Source organism: Nuphar pumila, chromosome 5, assembly GCF_984573655.1.
Source record: "Nuphar pumila chromosome 5, dmNupPumi1.hap1.1, whole genome shotgun sequence".
Taxonomy (NCBI): domain Eukaryota; kingdom Viridiplantae; phylum Streptophyta; class Magnoliopsida; order Nymphaeales; family Nymphaeaceae; genus Nuphar; species Nuphar pumila.
In genome coordinates, this window is record NC_143253.1 from 102619688 (window position 1) to 102638554 (window position 18867).

Consider the following 18867-nt stretch of genomic DNA (forward strand, 5'->3'; position numbering starts at 1 on the left):
GAAAAGCATGATCCAAGGCTTGATCCTTAGCAAACAAACCATGCTGAACACATTTATATGGTTAGATTGAGTCGATACAACTTGTACCTATGATGTCTGGATCATTAGTTCCTTACCTTCATTAGTAGCATATATACTATGTGACATAGGTGTGGGTGCGGATGTGGGTGAGGGTACGGGTGCAGAGGCAGCGTTGTAGCACTTTAAAAAAACTTGGGTGCATGGGTGCAGGGAGGGTATATATATAATTTGTAACAGTTTTAAGTTAACAATACGTGTATGTGTGTGCATTTATGTATGTATATATATAATATAGATAAAAATGGACTTGATTAGGGTTAACTGAATCTACTTTTGGATAGAAATGGACCTCAGTGTGGTTGACTTCACCTAACACAAAGGAAGCTGTGTCCAAGTCGCACCCGCTTGGGTGCGGGTGCGATGCGGGTGCGGTGCCCTGTTAGAAGAGTCTGTGTGACATAGCATATATATATACTGAAAATATGTGAACTGGAGTGTGAACTAGGCATTTCTGACCCTTTTTTGCAAATCCAACCCTGCAGATGCATTCGGTGCGGTCTATTTGTTAGGAATCGACTGTTGGATCATGTATATTCGATGAAAAATGCGATTTTTGGATGCTTAATATTTACAAATGATCGTATTGTACTAAGCATATCCACATCGTGTCCCGCACCCACCGCTGCATCTGTTTCCATGTGACAGCTCATTTCACACTAAACAAAACCATGTAGATCATAAAGGTCGAAAAAGCGTAATTTACTCAATAGTTTCTTAAATAAATTATATATATATATATACACACACACACACATAGTTATGGGATCTTTGCTTGTCATAACCAATGATACGAGGAACGACCCAACACGAGCTGTGAGTTCGTAAACTTTTTGAAAAATAGGACATGGTACATGGAATTTTTAAGTTTTTACCCAATAAAATTTTTTGATATTTAAATATATTAAAAATTAAAATGCATTTTTATTGAAATACTATTAAAAGTCATTAAAAATGATTAAAAAATAATAAAGTAATGTCCGTACATATAGCATGCCTAGTTGTGTTACAAGGGGCACACTACCAAAACGGCATGACCCTGTGACATGGCTCGCTTTTCACAGCTGAAGTTTGTCGACCAGCCACCAGGCCCACCATCCATCATTGTGCATATATTCAACATCCTAAAGAACTAATGGTGTTCTATGCCAGAACTTACTAGTGAACACTTTTTGCAAGATTCTATAATAGTTGACCATTGTTGAACAGTGACATGTCTGTGTAAGGAAATGAATTCCTTCAAAGATGTTCCCTCAATCACCAAGAGTGGACACTCAAGAGAGTTCCACTAAAATACCAAAATGAACACTCAAAGAACCACAAATGAGTTCACTCACAAACACCCACTAAAGGTAAATGAAAACAAGAGATAAATGACTAGTTAACATGTGTTGACTAGTTCAAATGCAATAAAAAAATAAAGAAAACCTAAAGAAACTATTCCTAGTTATTATTTTTAGTTACATTACATATGACAATATATATATATAACACTCTCCTTCAAACTTACGGCTGGATAACCGAAAGTTTGTCCAAAAGAAAGTGAAATCTAAGAAAAGCGAGAGGTTTTGTGAAGAAATCCTCCAAATGATATTCTAAAGTAACATAGAGAAGATCAATAATGTCGTGTAGGAATTCCTCTCGTACATAGTGACAGTCCATCTCAATGTGTTTGGTTCATTCGTGGAATGTTTGATTGTTGGTAACGTAGATGAAACTTTTGTTGTCACGACATAATCGTGATGCTCCTTTACTCTGACACCCATGTCAGCCTGCAATCTTCTTAACCAGACCACTTTCGTAGTGGTTGTAGCCATGTCTCTAAATTTTGCTTCAGTTGACACCCATGTCTTGTACTTCTAAGAAATCAATGATTCACCTAAAAATACACAAAAGCCAATGGTTGAGTATTGGTTATTTGGATCACCCCTCAATCAACATTAGTATAAGCAATTAAATCTAAGGATGAAAGCAGACAAAAAAAGTCATCGAAAAATAGAAGTTTTAATAAATCTTGGATATATTAGGATGACCAAGTCTCTTATGCCATAAATCCAAATCAAATTTCTGAACATTGCAACAAAATGTATTCTTGGGTATTTCCAAAAAATTCATGTAGTACAAGCCTCCTCTAATCAGCTTTCCTGATTAACGATCTTGCACTTGACAACCACGAGAGTTAAAGGAAACTTTACATCCATGGTCAGATAATTGAGAAATAAATAAAAGATTTAAGTTCAATTTAAGAATATATCTAAATTTTGGAATATAAAATATTTTTGAATTTTGAGATGTTTTCAAAATTTTCTATTCATTTTATTTCAGGAGATGTTCCATCAACTGTGAAAACATTTGACCCACTTGAGTTATAACATCCGGATAACTTATCATCATTTGGTATCATATGAAAAGAGGCACCTGAGTCAAGAAGGCAAAGAGATTTACCGAGATCAAAGAAGCTGAAGGAAGAGACCACAACTCTAGTGAATGAGGATGCTTCTTTGAGTAGAGGTTGTAGAATCTCCACTAATTGTGTTAAGGATATGTTTTCAATAGATAGATCTTGTGTGATTTTTACATCACTTGACTCTTGGGAAGGTCCAACAGAAGCAACCTCCTTCTCATAAGGTTTCTTCAATTTAGAACAATATGTTTTCACATGTTCCGGTTCACGACAATAGTAGCAAATAATTTTCTTTCTTTCATACTTATTGCCTTGCTTCTCATCGTTTGACCTTCGATGGTGTGATGGTTTGTTGGTATAAACATAGTTTTTCGGTCTAAATACGACTAGAACCGAGTCATTATTACTCTTAGAGATTCACTTTCTAAGCCTATTCTCCTCCATACTTAATTCTTCTATAGTGTCTTCTATCGAAAGAGACTTTCCTCAATGAAGAAGAGTGAATTTGGTGGATTCAAACTTCAATCGCAACCCATTAATAAATTGGTAAAAGTGTTCAACGTATATTTGATTTTGGCAGAGTTCTATGTCTTCCGGGCAATGCTACTTTGGTTCAAGAAGACCCAACTCCTCCCATATTTCGGACAAACCAATGTTTTTGTCTACATGAACCATATTTCATATGTTATCTTGCAAGTTGCACACATGTGCAATATCTATAAGATAACACATTCTCTTAAGATAATCTCATGCATTGTTTGCATGTTCGAATTTAGCAAGACTTAAATGCTTCTTAATGTCGACGCTACTAATGAGCCAAGACATAATCTTGGATGCCCTATCCTCCGTTCCTTCAACTTCTTCTCATAAGTAGTCATTGATTTATTTTTCTCAACCTTCGTAAGAGGTATCTTTTTCTCACCTACTTTGATAAGGATTAGTTTGGGTTCTAGATCAGTCCCATCTACTAATCTCCACAACCCTTTTCCCCATATAAGATGCTTCATAATTGAAGCGCATGTTACATAGTTTGAATCATTAAGCTTGATGAGTTTTTGATGCAGAGCAGGACCGACCCGGATCCATACCGCATGACCCAGGCACGACCAGGGAACCCGACTCCAATGGGATGGACGATTGGACCCAAGTGATGGATCCGATCGCGAGTCCGACACCACGATGCAGGGACGTGCCCCTACGCACTTATGCCAGGCGAGCGAAGAATGAAAATTGTGCAGCGCACGTCAACAACCCCAACAAGAGTTGAGAGCATCGAGTCTCGATTTCGGATCCGGGATCCAGATCCGGTGCACAACCTATTAAATGCCCAACCCTAGGGTTACGTGAGGCTGAAGAATATTGAGGAGCTGTTATTCTTTTTTTCTATGGTTTTCTCTTGTTTTCTGTCAGTACTTGTTCCTTGCCGTCGTTATTTTTGTTTCTCTTAATTCCTTTCTTCATTATACCTCCCTTTTCAATAAGTGAATCAAAGTATATTGATTGGCCACTGATCCTCGCTGCATCAAAGTGGTATTAGAGTACAACCCCTCCTCCTTGGTCGACGGAATGACACAAGAAGCGAGGGATGATCCTGCGAGCGGGAAGGAGTGTGAGGGATCAGGTATCGTCAACGAAGGCCCCATGATGCGAATGATCGATATGATAACGAAGATCCAGGAAAATCTGCTACGCGTAAGCAAGGACGTAGCCGGCATGTCAAAGCGTTTGGATGTGATCGAAGGACGGATCGTTGTTCTTCAGTCGTCGGTGGAGACGCACGCAATGATCATGTTGAAAACGAGTGTTGGAGTGGGCGACGATACTGCAAGCCCCGCGACTACGATGACGCTCAAACAAGTCCACCCGAACCCCTGCCAACCTGCTGTGCAACCGGATGGCACCGAGGCAGGCCTGCACAGGGATGCCGGTCGCGTAACATGCCAGCCGATGGTACCGTTTCTGAACTCTGCCCTGGTAGCAGCAACGAACCAGATCGGCAGTGCGTACCCACTGAGCCAGGGGTTCGTCGAAGGGTCTCCCATCGTCGGCTTGGGTGCATCGACCTGGCATCAGACCACGGTAAAGGTTTTGCAGGCGTCGTCACAGTAGTGAGGGGTGGGGTTGATTTTTCACCCCCCCCGGAATTCGCTCGTGAGGGCTCGATCACAGCCCAACAACGAGTCGGGGGAGGTGGGCCCCTATGGACTTGTCCGAACCCGACAAGGTCTGGACCGAAACCAGTTGTAGTAGGGCCCAGACCCGGGTCTTGGGGACCGCCCTTTGGGTCCCAGGGAGCGGGTATGAGCCTTGAGCCTATTCCCCCAACCTACCCAGTTGGGCCCAGTTCGCGGTTTATCCCGAATCTGGTCTAGCCCAACATTTTAGACCCTAATGCGCGATCCAATACCGACCCAATCTTATATTGGACCCGGACGGAGCTCCAACTTGATTTTGAGCCGGGTCAAAACCAGACCCAACACATTATGGATCGAGTTCTAACCAAGCCTTTAACCATCACAACTCAATCCATGACCCTACTTATCCCATTCTGGGTCCGACGACTAGCGTAGGTTTAGACCCGATCCATATTCAATCGGGAGAATCATCTCAGTACCACACAACCCATAACCAATACCCATACCAAAACCCAAACCTGGCCCAATCCCTTATCTCGTCCCTGATCCAGAACCCTATCTCATATCCAACCCACTACTTCCACCATACCCCAACTTCCAACCCAAATCCATATTACCCCATTCCCACCAACCCAAAAACGGTTCACCGACCAGTCCTCCCACCTACTATACCGGTGCCTCAACGCCGGCAACAAATGGCTCCCACCCAAGGGTGGGCCAGACCGAGGCAGTTTCAGGCAACAACTATGCAGATTCAACAGGGACTGGTGCGACCTGAGCGCCAACCACACGTCATTGGAGTCCGTCAGCACCAACCTCCAGGCGAGCAGTATCGTGATGAGGGTGATGATGCAATGTTGGATGATGACGCTTTCTGGAATGAGTACCCGACAGGAATGGTGGAACCTCGTCAACAGAGAATGCCAGAGCATACCTCTACCTACGGGGTGAAGTTGGACCTTCTAGAGTTCGTGGGACGATTTGATGCCGAGCAGTTCTTCGATTGGGCCTATGCCGTGTAATTTTTCTTCGACTACCATATTGTAGTTGAGTACCGTCGTGTCTCTCTAGCATCCACTCGGTTGAGAAGCCTAGCGCAGACATGGTGGGTTGCTCTGCAATAGTCGAGGGAACGACAGAAACAAGAGCGCACACAAACATGGGAGGAGATGCAACGGTTGATGCAGTCCAAGTTCGTGCCTTCAGACCACGCCGAGAGGGCCTACAAGGAGTACCTAACCCTGCGGCAAGGAACACGTATCATGGCGGACTACACTGCTGAGTTCCATCGTCTATTCCTGCGAGTGCAGATCGAGGAGATCGCCCACCAATAGGTCATGAGGTATATTTCTGGTCTTCGTCATGCTATTTCTGATGATTTCAGTTGTGTCACAATCAAGTCATTAGATCAGGCCAGCAATTATGCCATGAATGTGGAGGACAAGTTGAAAAGGAGGCAGGAATATAGAGCCTCCCGGAGTGACCAGCTTAGTTGAGTTTCCCAACTAGGGGAGCGAGCTCCCATAGGAAGGAAGAATCAAAGTCCACCCCAAGAGTAGACCCTAGCAAGTCTGGCCAGTCTGGACCATCATACCATACCAGATCCAAAGCCAAGCCTAGTGAGTCTACCATTCGTTGTTTTAGGTGTTAGGAGTTGGGACACTTAGCATCCAAGTGCCCCACCGTGAACAAGAACGCCCATTTCATCGAGGGTATTGTTGAGTCAGCATCCGATAGTGAGACTGAGGGTGAGTTGTCGGTTGAGGGAGAGAATGAAAGGAAAGTCATAGAGTTCGACGGTAATGTCGAAAATTTGTTGTCAATCCGTCATGTTTTGACTGCACCCCGAGAGTCGGCGGCTCCTGCAAAATGGTTGCAGAACATTTTTAGAACCCGATGCAACTGTGAGGGGCATGCATGCGATGTTATCATTGACACTGGGGTTTGTGAGAACATGGTTTTCAAGAGTGTCGTGTCCACCCTAAATCTGAAAACAGAAAAGTTGTCCCAACCATAAAAGATGGCGTGGTTCAAAAAGAGAAACGAGGTTCCCATTACCCAACGTTGTCTAGTTTGGTTCTTCATGGGTGAACATTACCACAATGAGGTGTGGTGTAATGTAGCCCCTATGAGTGCGTGTCATATTCTGTTGGGACATCCTTGGCAATTTGATAGCAAGACCATTCACGATGGCTGTCGGAACACGTACTCATTTATTTTTAAGGGTCATAAAATAATCCTTCTTCCTATCAAAGAGACCGGTTTTTCCACTGTGGATAATCTTGAGCGAGCTCCCCGGCTCGCGGGCCTATCATGCCAGACTTTCTTGAGCCATTGTAGGGAGGATGATTATTGTTATGCCCTGGTGGCTAAACCGTCTATGAGTACGTAGTTGCCCGTTCCCGTGGACATCGCGCCCCTTGTTGAGGAATTTAGTGACATTATGCCAGACGACCTTCCATGTACATCATGCCATTGATTTTGTCCCGGAGTCTAGTCTACCTAACCTCCCCGCGTATCGCATGAATCCATCTGAGCATGCTGAGCTGTTGAGACAGGTTAAAGAGTTACTGCAAAAGAGTTTTATTCGTGAGAGTGTGAGCCCTTGTGCAGTGCCCGCCCTTCTCACTCCTAAGAAAGATGGATCCATGTACATGTGTGTCGACAATAGAGCGATCAAGCACATCACTGTCAAGTACCGTTTCCCCATTCCCCGGTTGGATGGCATGTTTGATATGTTGGTTGGTGTCTCTATTTTCTCCAAAATCGATTTAAAAAGTAGGTATAACCAAATCTGTATTCGAGAGGGGGATGAGTGAAAAACGACATTTAAGACACGTGATGGGTTGTATGAGTGGTTAGTCATACCATTTGGGTTATCAAATGCCCCGAGTACTTTCATGAACATAATGACCCAAGTGTTGCGTCCTTGTATAGGGAAGTTCGTCGTAGTATATTTTGATGATATTTTGGTCTATAGTTCTTTGTTGTCTGATCATTTGAATCATTTGCGTCAAGTCCTCGGGATTTTAAGGAAGGAGAAGCTGTATGTGAATGCCAAGAAGTGTGAGTTTATGACGTCAAGTGTGGTATTTTTGGGTTTTATTGTCCTCTGATGGAGTGAAAGCGGATCCTGCCAAAGTCCGTGCGAATGGCCTACCCCAAGGACTATAGGAGAGATCCGTAGTTTTCACGGGTTAGCCACTTTCTATCGTCGTTTCGTGAGAAACTTTAGCACCCTCATGACCCCTATCACAGAATGCCTAAAGGGTACTAGTTTCCATTGGACTTCAGCCGTGGGCAAAGCCTTCACGGTCATTAAAGCGAAAATGACTAGTGCCCCCGTCCTAGCCCTTCTTGATTTTAGTGCAGTCTTTGAGGTTGAGTGTGACGCCTTTAAAGTGGGAATTGGTGTCATCTTGAGTCAGAACCGCATGCCCATCGCATTCTTTAGTGAAAAGCTGACTCAGTCGAGGTGCCAGTACTCTACTTATGGCGTCGAGTTCTATGTCGTTGTACAAGCCCTTCGTTATTGGAGGCATTACTTCATTTATAAGGAGTTCGTCTTTTATACGGATCATGAGGCATTGAAGTATTTAAATAGTCAAAAGAAGTTGAGTGCTAGACATGCCAAGTGGGTCAGTTTCTTGCAAGAGTACACTTTTACAATTTGCCATCAATCAGGTACTCTGAACAAGGTAGCTGATGCATTTAGCCGGAAGAATAGTCTTTTAATGACTATGTTCGTCCAAGTGATTAGGTTTGAGCAGTGCAAGTTGTACCCGACGGACCCTGATTTCCAGCGGGTCTGGGAAGGGTGCATCTCCTCTGCCAGCACGGCAGACCCACGGTTCACTATACATAACGGTTACCTCTTTCGAGGTAATAAGTTATGTGTGCCTGCGTTTTCTCTTAGACTACAATTGATTTATGAGTTGCATGAAGGGGGACTAGCTGAGCATTTTGGACATGATAAGACGTTCACACTATTAGATGAACGCTACTTTTGGCTCAAAATGCGCAAAGATGTTGTCAAGTTTGTCCAAAGTTGTCGGGTATGTCAAGTGTCTAAGGGTCGACGTCAGAACAGTGGTTTGTATACTCCTTTGCCCATCCCCGAGAGGCCTTGGGAACACGTTTCCATGGATTTTATTGTGGGTCTTCCCAGAACCTCGCGTCGTTTTGATTCCGTCTTAGTTGTGGTTGACCGATTTTTCAAAATGGCTATCTTTGTCCTGTGTAAGCGAACCACTGACGCCTTGTTAGTAGCTTCGTACTACTTCAAGGACGTGGCCCACTTTCATGGATTGTCTCACACGTTCACCTCAAATCGTGACACTCGCTTCATGAGCCATTTTTTGGAAATCATTATGGGCCTTATTGAAAATCAAGCTCAAGTTTAGCAGTGCATACCACCCACAGACCGATGGCCAAACCGAAGCCATGAACCGCACCTTAAGGAACCTACTCAGGAGTCTAGTGGGGGAGAATGTCAAAACTTGGGACCTAGTCTTACCGCAAGCCGAGTTCGCCTACAATAGTTTCATCAATTGGTCCACGGGCAAGTCTCCTTTTCAAGAGGTCTATGGTCGTTCACCAACCCATGTAGTAGATCTAGCACCTGTGTCTAGTCTCTCAGACCCAACCCAGACGCATTTGATGCCGTTGAGTACATACATGATATTCAGAGACAAGTCTGAGCCAAACTTGTTGAAAGTTACAAAACTTACAAAGTTTTTATAGACTAAGGTCGTCGTGATATCGAGTTTCAAGTCGGTCAGTTAGTTTGTGTTTACCTACGTCCTGAACGTTTCTTAGGTACTTATGGCAAGTTGAGTCCTAAGAAATATGGTCCTTTCAAGATCCTTCGACGATTAGGTCCGAATGCCTACCTCCTTGAACTGCCCGAAGATTGACACATTTCGCCTATCTTAAATGTGTCTGATCTATATGCTTACTGTGATGACAAGTCGTCAGAGCAGACTTCTTCCCAATCGGGGGAGAATGATGCAGAGCAGGACCGACCCGGATCCATACCACATGACCCAGGCACGGCTAGGGAACCCGACTCCAATGGGATGGACGATCGGACCCAGGTGATAGATCCGATCGCGAGTCCGGTACCACGATGCAGGGATGTGCCCCTGCGCACTTATGCCAGGCGAGCGAAGAATGGAAATTGTGCAGCGCACGTCAACAACCCCAACAAGAGTTGAGAGCATCGGGTCTCAGTCCCGGGTTCTAGATCCGCGATCTAGACCCGGTGCACAGCCTATTAAATGCCCAGCCCTAGGGTTACGTGAGGCTGAAGAATATTGAGGAGCTGTTATTCTTTTTTTCTATGGTTTTCTTTTGTTTTCTGTTAGTACTTGTTCCCTGCAGCCGTTATTTTTGTTTCTCTTAATTCCTTTCTTCATTGTACCTCCCTTTTCAATAAGTGAATCAAAGTATATTGACTGGCCACCGATCCTCGCTGCATCAGTTTTATGGTGACATTTTTCATTGTCATCCATTTTACAAGGATAAAAATAAAGAAAAAAGACTAGAGAGAAGGAGAGAAAGTATAGATGAGAGAATAAGAGCAAGGGTGAAAATCACGAGCATTCCACCACCATGCAAACGCCACCGATCAAGAACACAAACACTCTTTTTCCACACAAGCACCACCAACCTATTTCTTGAAAATAATCACGATCTTACTAGCACTTGAATAAGAATTGCAATAGAGCTTTAATACTTTCAAATTTGGAGTGGCATGCTTCCCAATGTACTAAAAACAACCAAGCTCTGAAACCATGTAAGGAATTGATTTCCTTCAAAGTTGTTCACTCAATCACCAAGTGTGAACACTCAAATAACCACAAATGGGTTCACTCACAAACACCCACTAAAGGAAAATAAAAACAAGAGATAAAAAATAATGATTTTATTTATCTTAACATATGCAAGATTCATTACAATGTAGGGCTTTGCCTCATATTTATACACAAGTGAAGGAGGCCATAGAGAGTGGTTGGGACCCCAACAGTTCCCTATGTTGACTAGTTCAAATGCAACCAAAAAATAAAGATAACCTAAAGAGACATTACATATGACTATATATATATATATACATTTACATTTTTAAGAGTTTGCACATGCTTTTGCTACTAGTGCACCTTGGTCATGGCTTCTGTTATTTTATTCATTTGTCTCTGGGTGTGGGTGTTGGAACATCGTTTGCAAACTTTTTCTTTTCTTTTCCCTTGTTGAATCCACAACTTGTGATGCTTTCTAATTCCTTGTGAGAAAAAAGTGCTTTAATATTTTAATTTACCATGCATGGTGAAATGAAACAAAGAAGAATACAAAGGAGTGCCTCTAAGGGCTACAAGAACACATAAGAATGCACAAATACAAAAGGCCACTTATGGGCCAAATACAATCTTACAAAAAAGATACACAAACACAAACAAAAGGCCACTTATGTGCCAAATACAATCTTACAAAGGAGATACACAAATACAAACAAAAGGCCACTTATGGACCAAATACAATCTCACAAAGGCGATACACAAACACAATCCACTAGAGAGCTATAAGATAAAAAAAAATGTGTTGTATTTAACATTAATATGCTTAGAAAAGCATTAAGGAAACAATGAGAGAGATCCCATATATATAGGCCAACATGGAAGCAAGAGGCTAGTCCAACTAGCCGTTGGACTAGCCCAATGGCTAGTTGGGCTAGCTCCAACAGTTGGAAAACATAAAGTAAATAAAAATAAAAAACAGAAAAACCTATGTCACACGGACTCGGCTAGGGAGGTGCCGCACCCGAGTCGACACGCCCCGACACGGGTGCGGCCTCGGACACGGCCTGGACTCGGTCAACGCCGAGTCGGACTCGGTCAACGAGTCCAGGCCGAGTCCGTCTTAATTTTGGACTCGGTCAACGTTGACCGAGTCCAAAAATGTCCATTTTTAGTACAAAAAATAAAAAAGAAGATCTTTTTATATATTTTTTAAAAATATATATATATAGCATGAGTCTTAAACATTAGGCCCAGAAAAAAAATTATTCTTAAATATTATCATTTAATTCTCTCTCTCAATCTTAAAAGCTAATAAATTCTCATCCACGAGTACCAACACTTTTCATCCACCAAGTTCTCTCTCTTATAAAAGCTAATAAATTCTCATCCACGAGTAGCAACACTTTCTCATCCACCGAGATCTCTCTCTCTCTCTCTTTTTCAAATCTAGCTTTGAAAAATTAAAAGCTTTTAATGCTTTTAATTAATGTTATGAATTTTAGCAAAAGATATTTAATGCATTTACCAGAACATGCTTTTAATTAATACCTTGATGATGTTTTATTCCCATGGTAGCTAAGACTCGGCTGAGTCAATGATAAACTCAGCCTAGTTTGGTTCTAACCCAGTTATACTACTATTTTAACTCAGTTAGTTGAGGATCTGAGACAACTTGGAAGAGTCACGAGCCGAGTCCAAAATTTATATAGACATATGCACACACTGGATATATATATATATATATATAGCCGAGTCCCCGTGTCCAAAATTTTTAAAATTGCGCCGCACCCGTGCCGCACCCGTGTCGCACCCGCACCCGCACCCGCACCCCATGTGACATAGAGAAAAACAGATTTACAAAACTGGCCCTAATGGGCAGTCCCTATTACAAAAGTTAAATGATTAAAATGCCCCTAAGAGGCATATCCTATTATGTTTATAAACTGTATATAAATAAATAATATATATATATATATATATATGTACATTAACACATGGCAACTGTAAATTCCTTTGATGTTCACAAATCTTAATTTTTTCCCCTCAGCATGCAAATTGAATAGATATACCTTGCCGAAACAAAGCTATGTAAGCAAGTTGATGTGGCTTGGCTGATGTGGGCTTCACGTCAGCTGGGCTTGAAAAGTTTCTATGAGTATATTGATTTTATTTTTGAAAATATGAAAGTGAAGAAATGTATTATATACTATTTGGTGCCTAATGTACACTGGTTTTATTTTCGAAAAAGTGAAAATGAAAAAAGCTCTTGTTTGAATGATGCAGACTAATCTGGCTCAAGAAACACTTCGGGGTCTTTTGGCCCACTGGTTAGCCAAACGAAAGAAAAGATCTGGATCGCCAGCTTCAGCTAATGGAGATGTTCCAACAGGGAAAGATATATCCATTCGGAACCATCCTCATTCAAGGCTAGAGGTTGATGATGGTACTGAAAATCACAGCTCTGCAGTTCCATCATTTGAGTTCTCAACAGTTTCTCCTCCTTCCATCATTACTGAAGGTTCTCATGGAGGTCCTTGGAGAAAGAAAATTACAGACTTGGATGGCTCAGAAGACGAAAAGGAGCTACCATGGTGGTGTCTAGACTGTGTTTTGAATGGTCGACTACCTCCTAGAGAAAATACCAAGTAAGCCCTCTCCTTGAAGTATACTTACGATTGCAATTATTTGGTGTGTCGTTTTCATGCCTCGAGGTTTTTCTTTTCTCTCTTCTTTTTGTTTCCTTTTTGTGACTTGTTGGATCAATGACTGATTTAAAGTAGTCATTTTAAATGTTGACATTATCTGCCATAAAGCCATCCTCTTGTTGCTTACTGTGTTGCTGTAGCCTAGCATTCAAAATCCAGAACATCTATCCATCGACATTATAGTTGTTTTATCTAGCGTTTTCTGTCTTGTCTGCTTGAAAGTTCGAACTACAGAGATGGGTATTCTTTAGATTTTATGATGCCACCGTTCTTCTGAACTCAAACATTTAGGGCATGTTTGCTTTAGTCATAGTGGGGATGAACAATCAATGCTGAGAAAGTAGAAGCTGTGATTGTTGGTCTTGTGACCAAGAATCACATGTTTCAAGGGATGAGCATTCTCAAGTGAGAATCACAATCTCAGCTTACCTTTTTATGTTTCAGTAAACTCGAGAAAGTAGTGTGCTTGTGATTTGCAATCACAGGATCTTTAGAAAATCCAGGAATCACAGGGCATTGCAAACATGCCCTCAAATTCATGATAGTGGAATTGTGTACATGTGATTCCTTAATAAGTGGACTCTGTATGTGTGTGTGTGTGTGCGGGAATCTGATAGTGGCCTTCCGGCACCTTTATGCTGGTGTATCCTTTTCTTATTGTTTCCGTATACTTGGTGACTCCTTACTAGAAGGGATAAAAGAATATGGTTCCAGTTAATTATTTTTCTATAGGAATTTCACTCTAGACCCGGAATGATTCCCAATGTGGAACTTAAGAATTAGTGTTCTTTAGGAAATTGGTGGACAAACTCGTAGCACCTGGAACATTCTGCCTTTTAAATGTTTAGGTGGATCTTGTGAGCATTGAATAAGATGGATCCGACTTATGGTTCTTTCAATGAAGTTCCACTCTAGTTCTAAATGGATTTAGGCTGAGGGATCTGTCCATGGATTAGAACTTTTTGGATGGCTTATGAAGCTAAGCAAGGCTAGGGGAGAAGTTAATTAGGCATCTGATTGTTGCTTATCTAATGTATGCTTTTCCAAAAGAGAGATGAAGTCAGGAAAGTTGTGTGTAGAATAATCAGGTTGCATCATGTCACATGGTATTAGGTTCCCCGTTTATAAATAGCTAGGTCTAATTGTCTACAATATATTTGCATTTTGTGCTTTGTGTTAAACCTTGTCACCCCTTATACTTTTTGAACTTTTGCTCTTTGGCTGTCATAGTAAACTTAAAGTCTTCAGCAGCGTGATGCAGAGCATCTGGTGAGGGGGAAATATTTTCCCGAATTGCTTATTTATTGCATATTCTTTCTGTATGTTTTTCATTGGAATGCTCATGGATAGACTTTCTGATATGCTGACATGGGTGCTTTATGACTAACAAGGTACCTTCTTCTATCTATTACATGTTTAATAATACTACACTGAAACTTTGTCGATATTAGATAGGCTGTGTGCTCACTTTGAATGCATTGAGCTTGGGTTCTGTTAACAGTCCATGCAGAGCCTGAACTTGGTTAGATTGTGCTCAGGTGTGTACACTACTTCCTACCTTGAACTTGGCCTGGGAGCCGATGCCAGACTAGAAACCACCTCTTCATCTTGTGCCTATCCAATGCCAATATGAGATGCCTGATGTCAGAGTTGTGGTCAATATGGAAGCCCACATCAGCCCAGACCAATTGATATATGTCAAGGGGGGCATGCAGTATGGGCTTTCTGTATTCGAGGCCTAGAGCATGTTGTTTTGTCCTTTTCATGTGAAAATAAGACACTTGTTCTATGTTTCACATCACTTTTACTTTATAGAATCATAGCATGTTATGGGGCCAAATATCTTTTAAATATACTAATTTTGTTGAAATGATCATGAATCCTGAAGTTGTCTGATTTTCTTATGCTTAGTCTTGCAATTATGTTTGTTACATGTAAATTTCTGTATTTGTTTTTATTTCCTGCAGATGCAGCTTTTATTTGCAACCATATGAAGGAACAACTGTGCAAGTCCTTACGCAAGGGAAGCTAAGTGCACCACGGATTTTGCGGATACATAAAGTAAGCATGTATTTTGGCGTTATTAGTACCTTATGATGCTAGAAGTTTTTAATTTTTGGTTGTGTTTTGTGACATACTATTTGACTGTGGTATGGGAGTGGTAAGTTTTTTTATCATAAAATGTAGATCTGCAATCATGCCTACCTTATGAAAAACCTTAAATACCATCATCTGATCTTTGAGTTTTGGGGCATGAATTTTTAATTTCTCGTATGGGGATTTAGGGAATGTCATTATTCTGCCTTTATGTTCCAAATGTTTTTAAATGATAGGGATATATGGAAAACTGATTGTGTTGTTTTGCCTTTACAATCCCTTTTTTGTACTTTTGCACAGGATAGTGGAAAACCTGCTTGAACAATAATTTTTTGGTTTTGCAGGTTACAAATTATGTTATTGAGAAAATGGTTCTTGATAAGCCATTAGAAAATAATTCGGATGGAGCTTTTGTATCTGGAATGACTGGGCAATCACCACTGCCACCTATTGGGGATGGCTCCTTCAGATCTGGCTTGAAGCCATTGCAAAAGCTTAAGCCTTCTTCTGTGGAGATCCTTTGCAATAACCAGGTTGGTGTTCATGTAGTTAAAATGCTGTCAAGTAAATTTTCACGCCTGTTATCCTCATTACCTACTTAAAGATTGACTAACTCTTATCTTACAGTTGTAACTTGCTTGCGTTACAGCATCTTTTGATGATTTGACTTGCTAGTATGCAGAATTTGAATGTCTGAATAATAATCATGACAGAATTTGTATCGTTTTTTACTTCTTTCCCTCGTTTGAAAGACGCCTGATTTTTGTCTTGGGAGTTGGTTTAGCTCAAGAGTTAACAATTACTTGAACTTAGTTCTGGCATCAAGGTTGGTTGAGGGGATGTCTGCGTGTCATGGCTCCAAAGTTGGCACTAGAAAGTGAATGCAAAGTTATGAGTGACAACTAACAAGCAAAGATGATGTCATGTAGATGATGATGATGGTTGTGCACTTGTGCTGAATTGTAATCGTGGTGTTTCAGCACCTTAGTCTTGAAAATCGCTCATTGCCTGTGCATTGTGCAGAACTTACTAATTTGAATCTTGCCTATGACATGTTGTACAGGTCCACTTATGCACTTTTAGCCATGGTTTTAAAACCCAGTGACTCGTGACTCGGCTGGTCCTTCAGTGACTCGTGACTCGGCTGGGTCAACTCGGTGACTCAGCCTGGTCATGTTAAGTTTATATTTTATATAAAATATATATACTATGTATATTTTATAGTATGTTATTAATATATTATATATAATATGCATAATATGTTTAATGTATAATATTATTAATGCATGTATAACCATATTTTATATATAATATACATAATATTTATATTATATTTTATATATAATATACATAATTATATATAAAATATATCATATTATGTATATATATGCATGACTCAGTTGAGACATGGGCAAACTCAGCCGAATCATGCTAAAACTCGGCTGACTTGGCCGAGTTTTGTACAAAACCGAGTTGTACTGGATTTTGACCCAGTACTTGGACAATCTGGGCCGAGTCACCAGGTTGACCAAGCGAGTTTTCAAACCTTGCTTTCAGCTGCTTTTGTTTAAACATTTCACTCCATTTATCCTCATACTTCGTCATTGCATATTGATCATTTATTGTGTTCAAGTTGTTTTGAACCTTTTCCCTATACTTTCTCCCTTTTGAAGCTAGCCCTCCTATAACTAAAAGCATGAGTGACTTCCCAAGTTAAGCTGATCATCTTAACAGTGAAAGTCTCCAATGGTTCAGCCATTAGGTTTCAAAAAAGCAAGTATTTGAAGTTGTATCATGAAGCTTTTGTTGAACCATCTCTGGATTCTAGAGATATTCGTGAAGTTCACATGATTCAGAGATGTTATCAGTGTCTTGAGCTTATTTTGACTTTGTTAAAGCTTTAATTTGTAGTTCCACTGTGGTGGTGGTGGTGGTGATGATGCTGATGATAATAATAATAATTATTATTATTAGTATTATTGGGCTTGTAATTGGTGGTGAAAGTTTTTTTCTGGGTTTCTCACCTTATATTTTATTTTGTAAAGGTCTTTGATTCAGCTTGTTGTGCTTCTTTTTTAGCAACTCGTGTTTCAATCCTTTTCACAAATTGATTGAGGAAATCGTGATACATTTTGTGCAGCTCCTGAATCCTGATATGAGTTTGGCCACTGTTAAGGCATACATCTGGAAAAAGCCAGAAGATTTGATACTCCACTATAAAGTGCTGCAGCGATGATTCCTGGACTTCACCAGCATAAAGGTATCTTATATTCATTTTAGAACATATTAGTGCATGACAAATTTTTAAGTGTACTTCAGCTTTATCGCATACATCTGATTGATCTTCGGTGCTGCACTCTGTTTGAAGGATGTTCATTCAAGATTCAAAGGCTCTGTTGCTTGCAACCTGCGTGGATTATAAACTGTTCTAGGGCTTCTGCCAGTGGAGAATGTACTACATTGCTGTAATTATCTTCATGAATGGTGTTCATCTGGCTGATAATTATCCCTTTGTAAATGAGAATTTGGAATCCATGGATCCTGCTGCGGTGGGTGCCTTTCAGTGTTGGTGGCGTCTGAAACATCAGGTGTTTGATGAATACTCGATGCAAGGGTTGATATGCAGTTGCTTGAATTTCTGGAAGATTGAAGTTTCTGGTAAGGGCATCATGAAAGGCAATGTTTAAGAATGCAATCACGTGATCCGCAAAAATTTGTAACTAGAAACCCCGACTTGAACACGTCTGCTTCTGCTTCAGGGGGCTTTTGAACATTTGAATGTTTCGTTGCAAGGGGGAGAAACGTTGGCATCCATTTTGGAATAAGGAAATGCTGAGAGTTAAAAACATGTTATTCTTTTGCTGCTCTTTACCATAATCTGACTGATTTCTCGGTGGACAAGCATATACATAGATCTGTTTTGTTGATTCTGGCTTTTCAATTTTGTATTAATGGTAGTTAAAACGTGTTCCTTTTTCTTTCCTACATTCTCTGTTTCCCAGTTATCCTACACTACAGCTCATTACCATAATCTTACTGATTTCTTGGACATGCCATAGTTACCAGAGTAATGAGTGCAAGAAGCGATTTCAGCTGAATGTGAAGTGAGAAATGCATGTTTAAAAAGCATCTTTTTCGATTTGTACTCGGAGAAACCACTCCAGGCGCACAGACCTAGCCTTAAAATTTATCTTACTACGTTAAAGCAATAATTAATGCAAGTGATATAAAAAAGGAAAACATAAAGCTTGTGTTCTTCCTTCTTTAAGCTTTTTCTCAAAAAAAAAAAAAATTCATTAGGTTGATTTTTTAATAAGGAATCATTAAAATTTCTTTTTAAAAGTGCATTTTCAACATCTATCAGAGTTGCAATTTTTATATTAAAGGAGCTGAGCTTATCATAATGTTTCAAAAAGCGTAGGGGCGTGTTTGGAAGCGAGAAAAACTCTTAGGAAAATAAAGTTTTGCCTATGAGAAGTTTTTCAAAAGAAAGTTTTTTGTTTGTTTGTGTAGCATGAGAAAAACCAGCCAGAAATGTAAGAGAACAGTTTTTGCTTGTTTGTTTTTGCATGAAAAACTCTCCAACAAATCATCAACACTAATCAGATCATAAAACCACATGAAGGATCTCTCATGATGCTTGTTTGAAGTTG

The 18867-nt window shown here is 40.6% G+C and overlaps 1 protein-coding gene across 3 annotated transcripts in view; it reads left to right on the forward strand.

Moving 5' to 3' along the window:
* LOC149837953 (uncharacterized) overlaps positions 1–18192 on the forward strand; it is a 74946-nt gene extending 56754 nt beyond the window's left edge. For all 3 annotated transcript variants that reach the window (XM_090006282.1, XM_090006283.1, XM_090006284.1), the window contains 5 exons: positions 12696–13057; positions 15085–15178; positions 15559–15747; positions 17355–17474; positions 17583–18192. In XM_090006282.1, coding sequence (XP_089862408.1) covers positions 12696–13057; positions 15085–15178; positions 15559–15747; positions 17355–17450 — 741 coding nt within the window. In that variant the 3' untranslated portion in view covers positions 17451–17474; positions 17583–18192. The remainder of the gene's footprint in view (positions 1–12695; positions 13058–15084; positions 15179–15558; positions 15748–17354; positions 17475–17582) is intronic.
* The last annotated feature ends 675 nt before the right edge of the window (positions 18193–18867 follow it).